Source organism: Piliocolobus tephrosceles, chromosome 15 (assembly GCF_002776525.5).
Source record: "Piliocolobus tephrosceles isolate RC106 chromosome 15, ASM277652v3, whole genome shotgun sequence".
Taxonomy (NCBI): Eukaryota; Metazoa; Chordata; class Mammalia; order Primates; family Cercopithecidae; genus Piliocolobus; species Piliocolobus tephrosceles.
Window position 1 is genome coordinate 17,388,021 of NC_045448.1, and position 19,173 is coordinate 17,407,193.

Sequence of the window (19,173 nt, forward strand, 5' to 3'; positions counted from 1 at the left end):
TCCTCAACCGCTAGCAACCAACCACTGATTTTTAACTCTCTCCATAGTTATACCTCTTTCAGAATGTCATATAGTTGGAATCATACAGTATGTAGCCTTTTCTGATTGGCTTCTGTCACTTAGTAATATGCATTTAAGGTTCCTCTGTGTCTTTTCATGGCTTAATAGCTTAATACTAATAGTCCATTGTCTGGATATACCAGAGTTTATTTATCCATTTATCTACTGAAAGACATTTTGGCTGCTTCGGAGTTTTGGCAATTATGAATAAAGCTGCTATAAACATGAAAGCACAGGTTTTCGTGTGGACGTAAGTTTTCAACTCCTTTGGGTAAATACTGAGGAGTTCAATTGCTGGACTGTATGGTAAGAGGATGTTTGGTTTTGTAAGAAACCGCCAAACTGTGTTCCAAAGTGACTGGACATTCTCACCAACAATGCATGAGAGTTCCTGTTGCTCCACATTCTTGTCAGCATGTGGTGCTCTCAGTGGTTTGAACTGTTGCCATTTCATCTTTATCAGGTGTGTTGGTATCTCAATATTGTTTTAATGTGCATTGCCCCAAAGTGGTTCATTTTTTTTGAGTGATTGAAAATAGTATTTTGAATTTTAATGTCCATGTGCTCAATGCCAGTATATAAAAGTAAAGCATTTTAAAAATACCTTATCCTGTAACTTTGCTGAATGTATTTATTCATTTTAAGAGTTTTCTGTAGATTCCTTGAGATTTTTTATGTAGAAAATGAACAAATGGATTATCTACATAATCTGCAGACAGACACTTTTTGTGTGTTTTTTTCCTTTCCAAACTCTATACCTTCTGTTTCCTTTCCTTGATTTGTTTGCACTGCTAGATTTCCCAGCACTATGTGTTCAATAAGTGATAAAAGCAAACAACTTTGTCTTCTTCCTGATCTTTGGGGAAAAGTATTCAATGTTTTACCATTAGGTATAATGTTAGCTGTCAGTTTTTTTGTGGGTGCACTTTAACATACTGAGGAAGTTCTAGTCTATTCTTATTTTTCTGGGAGTTTTAGTAATGAACAGGTGTTGAATTTTATCAAATATTTTTGCTGCACTGAGTAATATAATCATGTGATTTTTCTTCTTTAGCCTGTAACATGGTGAATCACAATGACTGATTTTTGGATACTGAATCAGGTTTGTATACCTAAAATAAACCCATTAATCATGACATATAATTCTTTTACATATAGTTGGCTCTTCCTATCTACGAATTCTGCAGATGTGAATACACAGGGCAGATTATAAGGGACTTCAGCATCAGTGGATTTTGGTCTGAAGCAGAGTCCTGGGAACCAATCCTGCTTGAATACCAAGGAACAACTACATTGCTGAATTCTCCTCGTAAATATTTTGTTCAGTATTTCTGCAACCATATCTGTTAGGCATACTGGTTTTACAGTTTGTTTTTTTGGGGGTCCCACTTTGTCTGGTTTTGGTATCAAGATAATACATTGAAAAGTGTTCTCTCCTCTTACGTTTTCTGGAAAAGACTGTGTAGATTCATGTTGATTCTTCTTTAAATGTCTGGTACAATTCTACAGTGAAACCAACTGGGTCTGTAGATTTCTATTTTAGGAGTTTAAAAATATGAATTAAATCTCCTTAGTAGTTATAGGGCTATTCAAATGATCTATTTCATACTGGGTGAGTTGTAGTAATTTTTCCTTTTTGAAGATTGGTCCACCTCATCTAAGTTGTCAAATTTATGTGTGTAGACTTGCTAATTGTATTCCTTTGGATGTCTGCAGGGTCTGTGGATAGCCCCTATTTTATTCCTGATATTGGTAATTTGTGTCTTTTCTCTTTTGGCATTTGTTGGTCTTACTAAAAGTTTGTCAATTTTATTCACTTTTCCATACATTCAGTCCTTTGATCATTTTCTCTACTAATTTTTCTAATAATTAACATAAGCTTCAAAATTAGCCAGAACAGATTTTACCTCAACTTTTAAAAAAACGTATTACTTTTTCTTGATTTTAAGTTATCACAGAATGTGATATTATGAATGTGACAAGAAAAACATATCAAAAAGCATAATTTTATAATTTTTCACTTACCAAAGTAGAAGTACCTTTACATTCGTCTTCGTCACCATCTTTATCAAAATCCTCCAATTCTTCTTGTCTTGGCCTTTTGGCATTTTTAGGAGAGGAAAAATTTTCTTCCTTTCTTTTGGCCATCAGGTCTGAACAAATATTTATAGCAACAATGAAGTAAATCAAGTTCCATATATATTAAACTTAAAATAAATCTAACAAAGTTAATCAAACTTTAAGTACTATGTCCGTCTATTTTTACCTTAAAAATTAAAGTAAATTAGTCTTGCATCTTGCATTGAGGAAGAGAGACATGAGTCAAAAAATGCTGGACAAGGCAAGGAAACAGATTTTCTCTTAGAGCCTCTAGAACAGAACATAGCCCTACTGACATTTGGATTTTAGCCCAGTGAGACCTGTGTTGGACTTCTAATCCACAGAAGCGTAAGATAGTAAATTTCTGTTGCTTTAACATCTGCATATTCTATACTAGTAGATTTTACTTCAGACATATTCATAGCCAAGATTTTATCAGTAAAAGATTTTGTGAAATTGTGGTTTCTAGTTTTCTAAATCTATTCATAGAGATGGCATGGTGATTTCTGAAATTAATCCAAAGCAATCCCTAGTTTTTACAAGCTATAAAGTAATCAGATAAAACTTTTAATTTTTAAATTGTTTTCCCAAAGAATCATATTTTGAAGCACATTGCCTAACACCAGTGGTTTCCTTTAACTCTTCCCTAAAAAAAAGTCCGGGTTGATTGTCTATTTTTTGCCAATCATCTACAAAATTTAAACCTAGAAAATTAACATCTTGGCCGGGCGCGGTGGCTCAAGCCTGTAATCCCAGCACTTTGGGAGGCCGAGACGGGCGGATCACGAGGTCAGGAAATCGAGACCATCCTGGCGAACACGGTGAAACCCCGTCTCTACTAAAAATACAAAAAATTAGCCGGGCGAGGTGGCGGGCGCCTGTAGTCCCAGCTACTCGGGAGGCTGAGGCAGGAGAATGGCGTGAACCCGGGAGGCGGAGCTTGCAGTGAGCTGAGATCCGGCCACTGCGCTCCAGCCTGGGCGGCAGAGCAAGACTCCGTCTCAAAAAAAAAAAAAAAAAAGAAAATTAACATCTTTAAGTTACACATGATTTTGCTGAACATATGAATACTGAACCTCCAGTCAAAGCTGATAGCTTGTGATTAAAATTAAACTTTATGACCTCTTTGATTGCTGCTTTCATTTTTTTCTTTAGAATTCATTTAAGACCTAAAATGATTAAGTATCTAATTTAATTGTTTGCTAAATGGAGAGAAAAATCTCTAACATAATCAAAAATTTCTAAGATATAAGAATATAAGCAACAGTTCTAGGCTCAATGTATTTAAATCCCCCAAATATTAGACCATAGCAACCCTCTCTGTACCATGTATATAACTGGCTCCCCTACCCATGCAAGCAAAATCCAAGGGGGTAGCCTGGACTTCCACTATAGTGAGGCTACAAGGTGGCATCTCAACACTCTAACGGGGGTAGAGTCAAAGAAGGCTAACTAGACAAGTAGAGAGCCATGATAATGGTGTCAGTGGGGACCACCTAGAGAGCCTAGATTTCCACCCACACAGGAAGTAGTAGGGTGTTACTTACTCCTTCTCCTAGTTGGCTACTGTCGAAGGAGACCTAAAGCAAAGTCAGGACTTTCGCCATTGCCCAGAGGCGAGGAGGCCACTCCCACTGCAGTATCACTGGAGACCACATGGGAAATTGAAACTGCAACCCCAGCTTAGCAGTCACTGTGGCTAAGGAAATAGCTCTGATTTAAGTTCTAGATCTGAGTCTCTGTGTCCACAGTCCAATATGGAGGGAAGCAGTTCTCAAAGGTTGTAATCTCTTTTACAAAGGACTTCAAAGAGCTTTTGCTTATGTCTACCAATATTTATTATATTAGAAATTAAAACTAAACAACTTTTTTCTCTCTTTTTTTTTTTTTTTTTGTGATGGAGTCTCACTCTGTCTCCCAGGCTGGAGTGCAGTGGCACGATTGCAGCTCGATGCAACCTCCACCTCCTGGGTTTAAGTGATTCTCCTGCCTCAGCCTCCCACGTAGCTGGGATTAAGGTGAGCGCCACCACACCCAGCTAATTTTTTATTTTTAGTAGACATGGGGTTTTGCCATGTTCGCCAGGCTGATATCAAACTTCTGACCTCAAGTGATCTGCCCACCTCGGCCTCCCACAATGCTGGGATTGCAGGTGTGAGTCATCATGGCTGGCCAAACCTGAGCAACTTTTAAAACAAGGGACACACAGTATATATTCCATCAGTCAGAGCAATGACATCTCACAAGTCATAAGTGAATGAGAGTGAAAAGGGCAAATAACATCTTACTATTATCATTAAAACAGTTTTGGCCTTGTAGATCCCTTGCAAGAGTCTCATGGATTCCTGGACCACATTTTGCAAAGTGCAGCTACAGGGGGATATTAGAAGCAAGTCCATGATACAGTCTCATAAATTATAAGGCACAGCTAGCAAGTAATAAAGTTAGAGCAGTAGGAAAGAAACAGACCACAAAAGGACTTGTAGACTCCTCATATTTAAAGTGTGGTCCAAGGACCAGCAAGCAAGATCTACATCTCCTGGGAAGATACCCAATTATCGGATATCCAGAATCTCAGGCCCCACCCTAGAGCAAGTGAATCAGAATCTTCACTTTAACAAGACTTAAGGTGATTCACAAGCCCATTAGAGCTGAATTGTTATGTAAACCATGGAAAATAACTGGGACTTTATCCTATCCTGAAGGCAATGAAGGACTTTATATATTATGAAGTCGAATACCATTTAAAGAGTATATTAATTATCATCCAAAGGATATTACCATTACAGTTACATCTATGTAATATTCAGCTTCATTTTTACAAATTATTTAATATTTTGAAACTTATAAAAATCAAAAATTCAAAATCAAACATATTTTTCAAAATAATAAAAATCAACATAAATCAGTTTCAGTTTATTATTAATTTAAATTCCCTGAGATACTACCAGGTCATTATTTTTCCAACACTTTCTTCTCTGCTAACCACCCTCCATTCCCTTCTCAGTTACTGAGCAGTAATTTATTTATTACAGAAGAGCAAAGAGAAAGCATTACTTTTTGGTGTCCCCAACATTTAATGTCCTTTTAGAAACTGTTTTTATTAATGCCTAACACATGATCATGCAGTTAGCAGGCACTCAGATATTAGCTAACGGACAATGCACTAGGGAAAATGTGACGTGCTTCCCACAAGGAATGTGAGATTCTATACAGAAGACAGTATACCCAAACACTACATGATGACGATGTTTTTTATTTCCTGAGCATGACCTGGGATTTGCAGTTTGCTATTAGGTTGCCAGGGTAACTTGCATCTAACAGACACTGAAGGATCCTACTTTTAAAAGAGGAATCACTTTGTAATTTAATGATGATGGATTTTCAAACACAGATTTGAATGTCTAGAGCATCAGATACAGATTAAAATAGTAAAACTGTTTCCAAAAGGCTAAAGAGACATATTTACAGATGCAAAGAAAAATATTTTAATTTTGCTGGAATAAAAAAAGGAGAAAAAAGGCTCCTCTGGGATTTTCAATTTATCCATAAAGCTCGTCATAGTTACTAATATTTCTTTACTTATTTATAATTAAAAAAAAAACAGAATTAAAGAACACCTCATTTCTCCCTTACAAGAAGACGCAGGGACAATGAAGATCATCAATAAAATAAGTTCAAGAAGAAAAATTAATGGCCGGGCACAGCGGCTCACGCCTGTAATCCCAATACTTTGGGAGGCTAAGGCAAGCGGATCACGAGGTCAGGAATTCGAGACCAGACTGGCCAATATGGTGAAACCCCGTCTCTACTAAAAATACAAAAATTAGGCCATGGCACACGCCTGTAGTCCCAGCTATTTGGGAGGCTGAGACAGAAGAATGGCCTGAACCCCGGGAGGTAGAGGTTACAGTGAGCCAAGACTGCGCCACTGCACTCCAGCCTGGGCGACAGAGCAAGACTCCATCTCAAAAAAAAAAAGAAAAATTAATAACCAAGAGTTCATTATAGCATGTAGATGTTTAGGAAATTTGATAGAGATCACGCATTTTAACAGAATTCTAAATTTTATTAAGTATGTAATAATTCATATTTCCCATTAATACTAAATTAGGAACTAAGAGTAGTGACACACATAACAGAATTAGAATTTAATAAAAAAGTGTTATCATTTTTTTAAAAAGGCAAATTATTACTACTTCTTAATCTGCACTGGATTGTGTTTACCACATCCTCAATTCTACTGTGCCTACCACAACAGACATTTATTCTACAGTAAACAACTTCATTTTGAATGTGCTTAATTAAGTACACTGCTTGGAATATATCATGAAATTACATGAGACTAACTAGATAGTAAATAGTATAAATACTCAAGTGAAAAAATTTGTTAAGTCCATCCATCTAAAATGTTAGGATCAGCAAAATTGCGAAGTAGAAAGCACAGCATTTCAGTTAATAAAATCTGAACACTGAGATTTCTGTACTGAAAACATCCTGTGGCTCAATATAGAAGACAGATGAAACAGAACATAAGAATAGCAGCAGAAGAGATGAGTTGCTAAACAAAAACAGTGGTAATATCAGGGACAAAGCGAAGAGATAAAATAAGAAATTTAAAAGACTGAATAAGTAGAATAGGTGAGTACAAATGGGTGAGTAGAATTAACATTTGTTGAATAACTACATACTTAGCTTCTGAGAAGAACACTTTCTATTTTCTTTGATTCCCAACATCTTTATGAGATAAATATTGCCCTTATTTTTACAAAAGGAGAGATTGAGTCACAAGTAAACGACTTAAATTTGTATTTACAACTTAGTTCTAACATACAAAGGCTTCTATAGCTCTAACATAGCAGAGCTCAGATCCAAATCCAGGTTTGTCAAAACCCAGTTAAACCTCTTTAACGCCCAGGTTCCTACTGGCATAAACTGAAATTTGACAGTTAATTACTCATAGACAGTGAAATTGGCTATTAATCTGTCCTTCATCTTGTCTATCCTTCATTAAACTTAAAAAAAGACTCTATTATTGGCTGGGCACGGTGGCTCATGCCTGTAATCTCAGTACTTTGGGAGGACAAGGCAGGCAGATCACCTGAGGTCAGGAGTTCAAGACCAGCCTGGCCAACATGGTGAAACACCATCTCTACCAAAAACACACAAAAAAATTAGCTGGGCTTGGTGGTGCACGCCTGTAATCCTCAGGAGACTGAGGCAGGAGAATCACTTGAACGTGGGAGGCAGAGAATCACTTGAACCACTTGAACCTGGGAGGCAGAGGTTGCAGTGAGCCGAAATTGTGTCACTGCCCTCCAGCCTGGGCGACAAGAGTGAACAGCTGTCTCCAAAAAAAACAAACAAACAAAAAAAGATTCTCCATTGTTACTATTAAAGTCAATCAAAACTTTGGGTGTGCTTTATAAAATTTCATTTTGTGTTTCACCTTCACACTTAGTACTAAATGCCATTATAAGTTGATGGAACAGGTTTGGCAAGAAGGGAGAATGAAATATTTATTTTATTTGAAAACACTGAGTTTGGGCTGGGCTCAGTGGCTCATGCCTGTAATCCCACCATTTTGGGAGGCCGAGATAGGTGGATCACTTGAGGTAAGGAGCTCAGGACCAGCCTGCCCAACGTGGTGAAACCCCATCTCTACTAAAAATACAAAATTAGCCAGGTGTGGTGGTGCATACCTGTAATCTCAGCTACTGGGCAGGCTGAGGCAGGACTGCACCACTGCACTCCAACCTGGGCTACAAGAGTGAAACTCTGTCTCAAAAAAAAAAAGAAAGAAAGAAAGAAAACACTGAGTTTGAAGTGCTCCTAAGGTATTTGAGATAGAGAGGCCAGTCAGTAGTAAAGTATACTCTGCAATAGAGAAGGATTTGTGGGTGGAGCTAAGAAAGCTACTGGAAGTAGTTTGAATTTGGTGACTAAGAAAAGCATGCTGAGAGAGAAAAGATGTAACTTATTTAAATAGTGAATCAAAAATGCCAATATTAACCTAAGCAACTACACTTGACCCTCAGTCAGCTGGACTTACGGTTGTGTACAAAGAACTGTGGCATTTTAATTGTGTTTTTAATTGTGTCTTAAATATAATGCAAGCTATCATGGTAAAATTTTGAGTTACTTACTAATTCCTACAAGTAAGCCAAGTACAGTTTTAATTATCTTTCCTAACTTAGGTCGAAAAAGGACAGTCAAGCTTTAGGTAGGTTTTACATAAAATTCTACAGATTCAGTAAAATACACTCAGTAAAATAAACCTTTGGGGAATAAAACTTGTTATTCACTGTAATACCTTTAACACGACCTTTGTACTTTTCGCCGGGCTCAATACTAAGTGCTTTATACGGATTGTAGACAGATGTCGATAAATAACTACATAACTTTCTCTTCCTCTCTGTCTCCACATACTTAAGAATCCTGTCAGCTAGGTACAGTCAATCCCTAAGAACTGGTTCCAAAATGACAGCTCCTCTCTCTCACTCAGATACCAAAATCCACAGATGCTCAAGTCCCTTATATGAAATGGCGTCATATTTGCATATAACCTCCCCACATACTTAAAAATTATCTCTAGATTACTTATATAATCTAATACAATGTAAATGCTATGTGAATAGTTGTTATACTGTACTGTTTAGGGAATAATGACAAGAACAAAAAAGTCTGTGCAACCATCCACTTTTTTTCCTCTGAAATATTTTCAGTCCCTAGACTGAGTTCACGAGTACAGAGGATGCACTGATAACGGTATTATTTCTTCCAACTTACAGAAGAAGAACTGAAACTTACAAGAGGTGGTACCAACCTGCTCAGAGTCACACAATTCTGGCTCTTTGTGATATAAATACACGTTTTTAGGCAATATACTAGTGCTCTCCAAACGTTTTGTCTTGCACCCATTAAGCAAAAGAAATTTGAAATACACATTCCAACATAAAATTAATACTCTATGTTCCCCATAGAAATCAAATGAAATAAAGTAAATCTAAATAGAAGTTCTCATGTTCCCTCTCTACTCACACACCCATGGACCAAGCTGCATGCCACTGTATATACTATTGTACATGTTAAAAGTTCACACAGCAACCATATAAAAGTCAGGAAATTTGGGTTTTTGTTTTTTCCTTTGAATATATATTACTGAGAAGTTTGCCTTTAAAACAGTGGCTTTTAATCTCCTACTCTGAAATATGCAGAGTAATAAGTGCTCACAAAACTTCTGTCTTGAGGGTTTAAAACCAAATGATTGCTCTAAGAATTTTCACAGTATTACCTCAAGCCCTATTGGTTCTACAACCCTTTCTCTACCCTAGAGTCCTGTTTTCCGCAATTCCCAATTGGGATTCTTCTCCGGTTCATTTCCGTAAGAAATGAGGGCAGAGATATGCCATCAATAAACCTTTGAATACATGTTAATTTTTCTAGATAATACAGTTTGCATTTTCCTAAAACTGGGCTTTAATGACAAATTCGATTTCAGTGATCTTTGCATACACCCTTTAAACACACCAGTTGCCGTCTGCGAGGTATCATCAGACTCATGCTAAGAGCCACTCCCGACCCCAGCTTTCCCCAGACCTCTCCCCACTTTATAGTTATTCGCCACAGCCCGGGGGAGTCTGGGGACCGCTGCCTGGGAGAGAACGGCCCCGAGCCGACGCCAGATTTCCCGCGGCTCAGGAGACCGGTACCGCCTCGGAGAGCGCGCGAAGGTGCCGCCGGCCGCCCGACCCGCCCGAGGAACGGACATCCCCCGCCCAGGCCCGCAAGGACGACCATGAACACCGCCGCAGCTCAGCTGACCCTGCCTCTCCCAGGTGGCTGGGGGTCGCCAACCAAGGGGACAGCGGGCGGAGGATGAACCCCGGAGCAAGGGAAAGCGACAGCGCGCGCCTTCACCCTACCGCCAACAATTCGAAGTCTCCCAAAGGAACCCGATCGGCGGGGCTGCCGTGGTACGACCGGCCGCTAAGGCCACCCTGCGGGTGTCTCGACCTCGGGTGACCGCCGCTGGCCCGCTGGGAACCGCGCGCCTTCAGCAGGAGAAGGTAGGATCCCGGGCGCCCAGGCGCCCACCGCGGGACTAACCGCGCTTGCGCCCCGCCCTCCCTCCCTTCGGGACTCCGCCCGCGCCTGCGCAGTTCCGGGGTTTCGCGCAGCCGGAGTCTGAGAGGCCGGAAGTGCCCCTTGGCGGGCGGGGGAAGCTGGTAGGCACCCGCTGCTCCGTAGTTACCGGACGCGGGGGAGGCGAGTGATTTGCCTAAGTAAAAGGGAAAGATAACTGAGCGACCCCCGGCAACCGGTCTACGCATGCGTCCGCTGGGCAGATTGGGCCGGCAAGGGAAAGCCGAGCGGGCCCTATTGGGGGAAAGGGGTCAGTCACTTCCCGGAAGAGGCGGGGCCGCGCGGCCCGGCGCCGGATTCGAAACGCTTCCTGGTGTTCCTGGGCCCGGCGTCTGAACCCGGGGTGCTAGTCTTTGCTTGGGTAAAGAAAGAGGAATTTTCTTTTTTTTTTTCTTTTGAGAAAATTCAGGAATTTGGAGACACAATAGTTAGGATTCAGGCCAAACTGCTAAATGACGAAGGGGCTTCTTCCAGAGCCAAGGAGGAAGGGTTGTCCGGGTAAGTCCCGCGGGACGTGGAGACCCTGCGCCGCGGAGAGACTGCGCCGCCCGGGCCCTCCCACTGGTTCCTTTGACCATCAGGGTTGGGGGCAAGCTCTTTGTTCGCTGCTCCTCCGAAAACGCGTTCAGTGACTCCCTTTGAATAAAGTATGAAGTCCGAACCGAGCCGCCAGGCCGCGACCTGGACCCTGTTTTCCACTCGCGCGGGCCCTGCGGGTTACCCCGCCCCGGGAAAGCTGCTCGTTAGCCGACCGCTCGCCCTCAGCCGAAGCTGATGGGTCCCGTTGTGCGTCCCCTGGGCATGCGATGTGGATAATTCCCACGCCTCGCTCAAAGCCGTCCCGGCGAGACCTCCCTGGTCCCCATAGGCACAGTTGAGTGTTCCCTTTTCCGTGTTAACCTTGCATTTTGGATATAGTTCCGTTATAGTAATTACCTTAAGGGATTGTTGTTATTTACAATCGTTCCTAACCCCCCCCCCCCCCCACGGTAAACTAAAGTGTAAACTCCCTAAATAAACGTTAGAATTAATGAAGTCTTACTTCCTTGGCTTAGGTTTCAGCCCCCTTCTCAACCCCACACTACCCCTTCAGTCTTTACGCAACCCTTCCCACGAATGTACTGACCTAGCCGGTAACCTACGTTTCATACTCCAAAATGTTCTCTTCTGTGTGGGGAAAATAATGCATTGACTGCCACTTCACCCCACCTTCAAATAAATTGATGTTGCAATTCTGGCCTCCAGTAATGGAATTCTTTCCATCAAAGTCACTTTTTATTTCTAAAAGTAATCACATATATATTATATTCCTACTGTGGCCCTTGCCATGTATCTACGAAAAATATGACATAGTCAAAATAGACCAAAACATCTGGCCTTGTTGTAACCAATGGGAAACACAGTTGGGAGGTCCCTACTTGCATGTCACTTGCTTCAGGTACCGTTCCTTGATTCCTAAGTGGGGGACCTTTTTTCCTAAATACAACTATAGCTTGCCTTCTTACCTCTTACGCCCTTTTTATCTGCAGTCTCACCTACCCTACTAAGGTCTTCAAATGCAGAGCTGCATCTTCTTCCATTATTGTATCTCCAGCACCTATAAAGCATTCCTGTTAAATAGTAGACATTTAATAAGTATTTATTGATAAGTGTGAATTATGCCTCAATGTTTAGGCTAAATTCATATGAAAATAAAATTGAAAAAATAATTTTAAAGAACAGCATTAGTTACTGAGATTATGTGGTAAATCCTTTAAAATATCTTGCATTGAAAATAGTTTTCACCATTTACCAATCTTTATATGAATATATACTCATCTAAATGGAAATTGGGAAATTTAAGCATTTTCTGCTTTTCCAAAGTAAATTTTCTAATGTTTTTCCTAAAGCTGAACTAAATTGGAAAACTTGCTTTAATAAAGTGTGTATTTTTGCATCAGTTAAGCCCCTGACCTCTTTATGTTTTTTAAATTTGATTCATTAGTGAAATTAACAAGGTTCTGTGTTTTTCTCACCTCATTCAGTTTTATAATTAACCAATAAAAGCTTATTAGCTTTTAAGGAAGTTTTAGGAACTTAAATTGATTTATGGGCACCATATGGTTACATCAAAGGACTTGTTTTTGTTTTAACTGGAAGTGGATTCTTAAGTCCTTTAAGATGGACATTTATGTTCTTTCTATTATACCAAGCAATACTTTCTGAAATAGAGTGATTTTTTTTTTTTTTATTCCATGCTACCAGTTGGTCATGAGATTCAAATATTAGATACTAGATTACAGATATTAGAATCTTGTAATTCATCTGGTTTAATACCTGTCATTTTGTAGAAAGGTTGAATGTCTTCCCAAGGTCATACAGCTGATCAGTGGTATATTCAAAACCCAAATCCTAGGCTTTCTATCTGAAGTCCATTGCTTATAAAGTTGTTAGCTATGTGTTCTGACTTTGTTGATTCAAATAAATAAGCTAAATAAATTGAAGCCATTAATAGATTTGTAAAGTTATTTGCTATATTGTTCTTACGTCATTGGTTCATGTAAGTAGGTTTGTGTGACAGCTAATTCTTATGAAGATGTTAGACTTCTTTTGATATATAATATATATATTGATTGTATGAACAGATTGACATCAATATAATTATTCATTATAAAAGATTTGAGTGGGAACTCACCAAATCCCACACCAAAAAAATTTAAAATTTTATCATAGTAAAAAAAAATAAAAAGCAAGATGAAATTATACATAGTTCTTGGTGTGGTATTTTTAATTTTTATTTATTTATTTTTATAGAAATGGGGGCTTACCATTTTGCCAGGCTGTTCTCAAACTCCTGGCCTTAGGTGATCCGCCTGCCTCGGCCTCCCAAAGTGCCAGGATTATAGGCATGAGCTACCATGCCCAGCCCGTGTAGTATTTTTAAATTTTACTTAATGCTGAGCCATTTTCAAATAACCTCATCACATTATGACCTCATGCAAGAACCATCTGTTCTATCTTTCAGTGTAGTTGTACTTTAATATCTTAGAAGCTATTGCATTCTGTCCTGTTTTGGAATGTTTTATGCTTTCACAGTCTTAACCATTGCTTCTTAATATCACTTCTGAGGAATAGCTGGTACAAAGAACATGTGATAAGGAATGGAAAACAATTGATGATGGAAACAGAGATTTGGGGTTAATTGCATTCTTAAAATATGATGTTCTTTCTAATAAAATGTACGTTTCACGTAATTTTCCTTCAGAAGTAACCATGATTAATCATTCTTTAAACCAGGTTCGTTTCCAACAAAAGAAATGAAATAGTAACTAAATTCTAACCGTAGTAATCATGTAATATTAAAGATATTATTTATGGGATTAGTTGAAAGCCCTCTTTATCTTGCTTAGGGGTTTCCAATAATCAAATCAGTGCTGGACATTTTTTTTTTTTAGGCATAGCTGCCCCCCCCCCCCGTTAATAATATATTTAATTAAAAGCTTTACAAAATGATCCTAATATACTTGAAATACTTAGAGGGCTGCAGTTTATAAAATCAAGAGTCTACCTTGTTGCTGTTTCTTTTTTTTTTTTTTACCATAACCCGCAGAAGGAATACAATTGACATCACAGTCCTATATGTAAATGTGTGTTTATGTGTGCCATCGTAGACATCACTGCACTAGGTGGCAATCTTCGCTATTCATTTGTATATGTGTAGTCAACCAACGAAAGGAATCATTAGAAACAGGGTAGGAATGTTGAAACTTAGAACTGGAAGTTGCCAGAGAAAATACGTGCCCTGGCCAACTCCACAGGACTAGTTCTAGGCAATCTGAAGGAAACCAGAAAATGTGAATGTCTCTTCCCTCAAAAAGCTATACTGAAGTAGTATTTAATATTCAAGTACTTGTAAATTTGCAGAACAGTACTTTTTAATTTGACCCATGAATTCTATTTAAATTTGTCACTTAATATTTAGCCAAGAAGCAAACCATCTAAAAAGATTTATAGTTTATTTCTCCAACTCCTAATAAATAGGGTCACATATTTTTTAACTTTTTTCTAATTTGAAAAGTAATACAGGTATGTGGTATTTTTAAAATGAAACAACACAAAGGGATATGTTTTGAAAAGTGGTTCTTGCCATCCCTGAACTATAATCATCCCTAACATATTCATACCTGTTTTCATTTTAAAACTTGCATCCGTTTTTTTATTAGTACATGTATTTCTATCCTACTGATTTATTTGCGATATCATCTAATTTAGTTTCAATATTCCATAATTTACTTAATCAGTCCTCCATGAAGACCTGGCTGGCTCTTCTCAGTGTCTTACTATTATTATAAACAATGTTACAGTGAATATTGTTATATATAAATCCGTACACACCACATAACATATCTTAAATTCCTGGAAGAGATATTGCTAAACCAGAAGATAACCTGCATTTAAAATTTTGACTGCTAGGGTCAGGGTCACATTTAAATGAAATTAGAACAAAGGAATTGCCTAATTTTCTTTGATAGCAATCTATTCCAGTATGCACTATGAGTCACAAAGGAAAGCAAAACTGTCAAGAACTTTCTTCTCGGACTTTTGGTTTAATGTGTTCTGATGGGTTAATAATTTGTCTCATTTCTCTTCATAATAATGACCTTAAGAATATATGTACCCCACTCTTTTTCCAGAATTAACCACAACTTTTCACAGTAACTGAATCAATGTCACAATGGTACATTCAACCAGTGGGGCTTCAGGATGTGAAATAGACAATATTAGTTCTGGGTCACTGTTACTACCAAATACTTTCTTGACCCTTTAAGTCTGTATATTTTTACCTGTAAAATGACATCCATAGATGTCACTGTACACTTCATAGAAATGAGTACACAGAATAATACTCATGGCAGAGCTGGGTGCGGTGGCTCATGCCTATAGTCCCAGCACTTTGGGAGGCTGAGGCAGGCAGATCACTTGAACCTGGGAGGCAGAGGTTGCAGTGAGCCGAGATCTCGCCTCTGCACTCCAGCCAGGATAACAGAGCGAGACCCTGTCTCAAAAAAAAAAAAAGGAATAATACTGTGGCACCACTGGCCACACTGTAAAATTCAGGTTCAGAAAAACAGGGTAAGTCACAGACAGCAGCCCTTCCAGCATTTGTTTTCTTTGCATCCATGTGCAATTTGAGAAAATTTACTTTTAGAAAGAACTCTGTTTTTTTTGTTGTTTTTTTTTTTTTTTTTTTTTGAGACGGAGTCTCGCTCTGCCGCCGGGGCTGGAGTACAGTGGCCGGATCTCAGCTCACTGCAAGCTCCGCCTCCCGGGTTCCCGCCATTCTCCTGCCTCAGCCTCCAGAGTAGCTGGGACTACAGGCGCCCGCCACCTCGCCTGGCTAGATTTTTGTATTTTTTGGTAGAGACGGGGTTTCACCATGTTAGCCAGGATGGTCTCGATCTCCTGTCCTCGTGATCCGCCCGTCTCGGCCTCCCAAAGTGCTGGGATTACAGGCTTGAGCCACCGCGCCCGGCCAGAAAGAACTCTGTTAAAGGTACAGACGATACAGTACTTTTTATTCAGAAAGTTTCTGCATAAAGGTGATAGTCTCTTGACTTAATATATTCTTGTCTCCTACATTGTGTTTTTGGAATGAATTAAGATCATTATTTAGAGGATAATAATCTGGGTTATATTTGTGTCGTCAGATTGAATTTTCATTGCACATGCTACATAATGTCAATTATTATAACCAAATAGTAACAAAGGGAAAGAAAACCAAATATGGATGTATAATAAGGAAACGCTGGCCTATAGAAAATACCAAACCAGGTAACAGTAGCAAAGTTTAAGCCAATGTTGTTTTTAAAATGTCATGTACGTGGAAAAACATTTAACTTTAGTTTTCTTTGGGTGGTGGTTAAAAGTTTTAAGTGATTAAAAGTTGTTTTTCTTTTTCTACAATGAACATGATGTGACCTTGCAATTTAAAAAGCCAACGCCCTTTTAAGAAAGATATGTCTATGAATAGTCCTCCAACTTCATTTTCTCTCGTTTCTTCTTCCCTCACTTTTCTAAGTTTTTCTTCATTAACCTCATTTTTCTTTAGCTTGTTTGCATGCTTTCTTGCTTTTGTTTTTTTGTTTTTCCTGGGTATGATAGAGAATTAGTCCCACTCTCCAAGTATGTAAATCAAGGAGTGAATTTTCAAGTAGACAAAAATGATGTACAGCATCCTTGCGTTCTCCACCCATCTCTGCATTTGTTAGCTCTTGTTTTTAGCTGGGGAAAAGCCAGTTACCACCATTTTAACGTTTCAGGTGTTCTTGATTCATTTTGAAAAGCTGACTGATTAAAGAAATAAGGATAATCCTCTATGAATTATCCTGAACTGACTTATATTGTTTGAATCCCTATTATGAGCTTCTGTTTCTTTAACAATATTTTGTAAAGTGTGTTTCACATAACAGCAGATAATCACCAGAATGGGAGTGAATGACTTGTGGCAAATTTTGGAGCCTGTTAAGCAACACATTCCCTTGCGTAATCTTGGTGGAAAAACCATTGCAGTTGATCTGAGTCTCTGGGTGTGTGAGGCACAGACAGTCAAAAAAATGATGGGCAGCGTCGTGAAGCCCCACCTCAGGTATAGTGAAAGTTCTTGGTGTCTTGATTTTGTTTCACCGTTTTTTCTTTTGTTGTTGTTATTCTTTTACGTTTTGAGGTTTCAAGATCTATTTAGCATGTGTAGATTCACTATCTTTATATTAAGGACTCAGATTTGTACCTCATACCCTTTGAGCTCCAGATTCACATATCTATCTCCTACTTAATGTATCCACTAGGATGCTTCAGATACTAAAAGCCAGAGATTTGGGAGACATTTTCTCCCTATTCTACTTCTCTCCACATCAGTAAGTCTTGCTAGTTCTACCTCCAAAATATACTTTGTGTTCACAAACTTATCTCAGTGTCCAGAGGTACCCAACCACCTCAGTCTATGCCGACCTCATCTCTCATCTGTACTCCTGAAGTGCCATCTTCACTAGTTTCTTGCTCTTGGCCTCCCCTACCTCAAACCATTTTCCACATAGCAATTAGAATAATCATAAATCTCTGTTGCTTAAAAATATTCAGTGGTTTGGCTGGGTGCAGTGGCTCACGCCTGTAATCCCAGCACTTTGGGAGGCTGAGGTGGGTTTATCACGAGGTCAGGAGTTTGAGACCAGCCTGGCCAAGATGGAGAAACCCCGTCTCTGCTAAAAATAAAAAAATTAGCTGGGTGTGGTGGCGGGTGCCTGTAATCCCAGCTACTTGGGATGCTGAGGCAGGAGAATCACTTGAACCTGGGAGGCGGAGGTTGCAGTGAGCCGAGATCACGCCACTGCACTCTAGCCTGGGCAACAGAGTGAGACTCCGTCTCAAAAAAAAAAAAAAAAAAATCAGTGTTTTTGGCCAGGCACAGGGGCTCACACTTGTATTCCTAGCATTTTGTGAGGCTGAGATGGGCGGATTATTTGAGCTCAGGAGTTCAAGACCAGCCTGGGCAACATGGTGAAACCCCATCTCTACAAAAAATACAGAAAGTTAGCCGGGCATGGTGTCACACACCTGTAGTCCCAGCTACTTGGGGACTGAGGCAAGAAGATCACTTGACCCAGGACGTTGAGGCTGCACTGAGACGAGATCATGCCACTGCACTCCAACCTGGGTAACAGAGTGAGACTCTTGTCAAAGAAAAAAAAAAAGTGGTTTTCCACTCTAATTAAAACCTTAAGTAAAATGTTACTACATTAAACTTTTTGATACTAGTCTAATGTTCTTGCCTTTATGTTATACTATTTTGACTTTTATTATGTGTATGATGATTAATATATTACTAATTTATATATTTCAGGAACTTATTTTTTCGTATCTCATATTTAACACAAATGGATGTAAAACTGGTGTTTGTTATGGAAGGGGAACCACCAAAGCTGAAAGCTGATGTCATAAGCAAGAGGAATCAGACTCGGTATGGGTCTTCTGGAAAATCGTGGTCTCAGAAAACAGGGAGATCACATTTTAAATCAGTCTTAAGAGAGGTGAGCATTCAGATTTCATTCAGTAATTCTGATTTGATTTAAAGGATACATTTTACTCTTAATAGTTTGTCATCTTTTATACTTATTAATTTTATTGTGACTAGCCAGCCAGTGTGCATAGAGAGAAGAGCTTATTTTTTAGAGTGAAATTGACCTGAGTTTCATTCCTGGCACTGGCATGTAGAAACTCTGAGACATTGAGCAAAATTTGTAACCTATCTCTACCTTGTATGTTATCTTGTGAAATGACAACAGTAATACTCAGCCGGGATGAGATAAAAATAAGAGAAAGTATATCCAAAGCAACTAGTGCATAGTAGGAACTTGATCATACTACCTTTTATAACACCTTCAAGGACTTAAAGAATTCCCAGAATACATGAGATCTCATTAATTCGCACTTCACTCATTCAGAATTCATGATAGTTCATATACAGAATACATATTTGGCTTCCCTTAGGGCTTGTAATTTTAAAAACTAATTATTGTTACATTACAATGTATTCTTTGTATGTTACTTTAATATTGCTATATTTTATATTTGTATAAAACTTAAGAAAGAAATCACCTATAATATATAATTAATAGGAAGGTTTTTCTGTGTCTGTGTTTTTGTTTTTGTTTTTTTTTTTGAGAAGTAGTCTTGCTTTGTCGCCAGGCTGGAGTGCAGTGGCGTGATCTCCGCTCACTGCAGGCTCCACCTCCCGGGTTCTCGCCATTCTCCTGCCTCAGCTTCCCGAGTAGCTGGGACTACAGGCACCCACCACCACACCCAGCTAATTTTTTGTGTGTGTTTTTTAGTAGA

General features: G+C 39.0%; 2 protein-coding genes across 4 annotated transcripts in view; one reads left to right on the top strand and one right to left on the bottom strand.

The window, feature by feature from the left end:
* The window catches only part of SMC6 (structural maintenance of chromosomes 6), an 89,658-nt gene extending 79,369 nt beyond the window's left edge, over positions 1-10,289 (bottom strand). For 2 of the 3 annotated variants that reach the window (XM_023199441.1, XM_023199444.1), the window contains exons 1-2: positions 10,086-10,240; positions 2,086-2,213 (exon numbers count right to left, since the gene is read on the bottom strand). In XM_023199441.1, the coding sequence (XP_023055209.1) occupies positions 2,086-2,208 (123 nt within the window). In that variant the 5' untranslated portion in view covers positions 2,209-2,213; positions 10,086-10,240. Of the gene's footprint in view, positions 1-2,085; positions 2,214-10,085 lie in introns of all 3 variants that reach the window. The other variant, XM_023199436.1, reaches the window with a different exon arrangement.
* Positions 10,290-10,691: 402 nt separating this feature from the next.
* The window catches only part of GEN1 (GEN1 Holliday junction 5' flap endonuclease), a 30,116-nt gene continuing 21,634 nt past the window's right edge, over positions 10,692-19,173 (top strand). The window contains exons 1-2 of the mRNA XM_023199453.1: positions 10,692-10,803; positions 18,182-18,368. Of these exons, the coding sequence (XP_023055221.1) occupies positions 18,216-18,368 (153 nt within the window). The 5' untranslated portion in view covers positions 10,692-10,803; positions 18,182-18,215. The remainder of the gene's footprint in view (positions 10,804-18,181; positions 18,369-19,173) is intronic.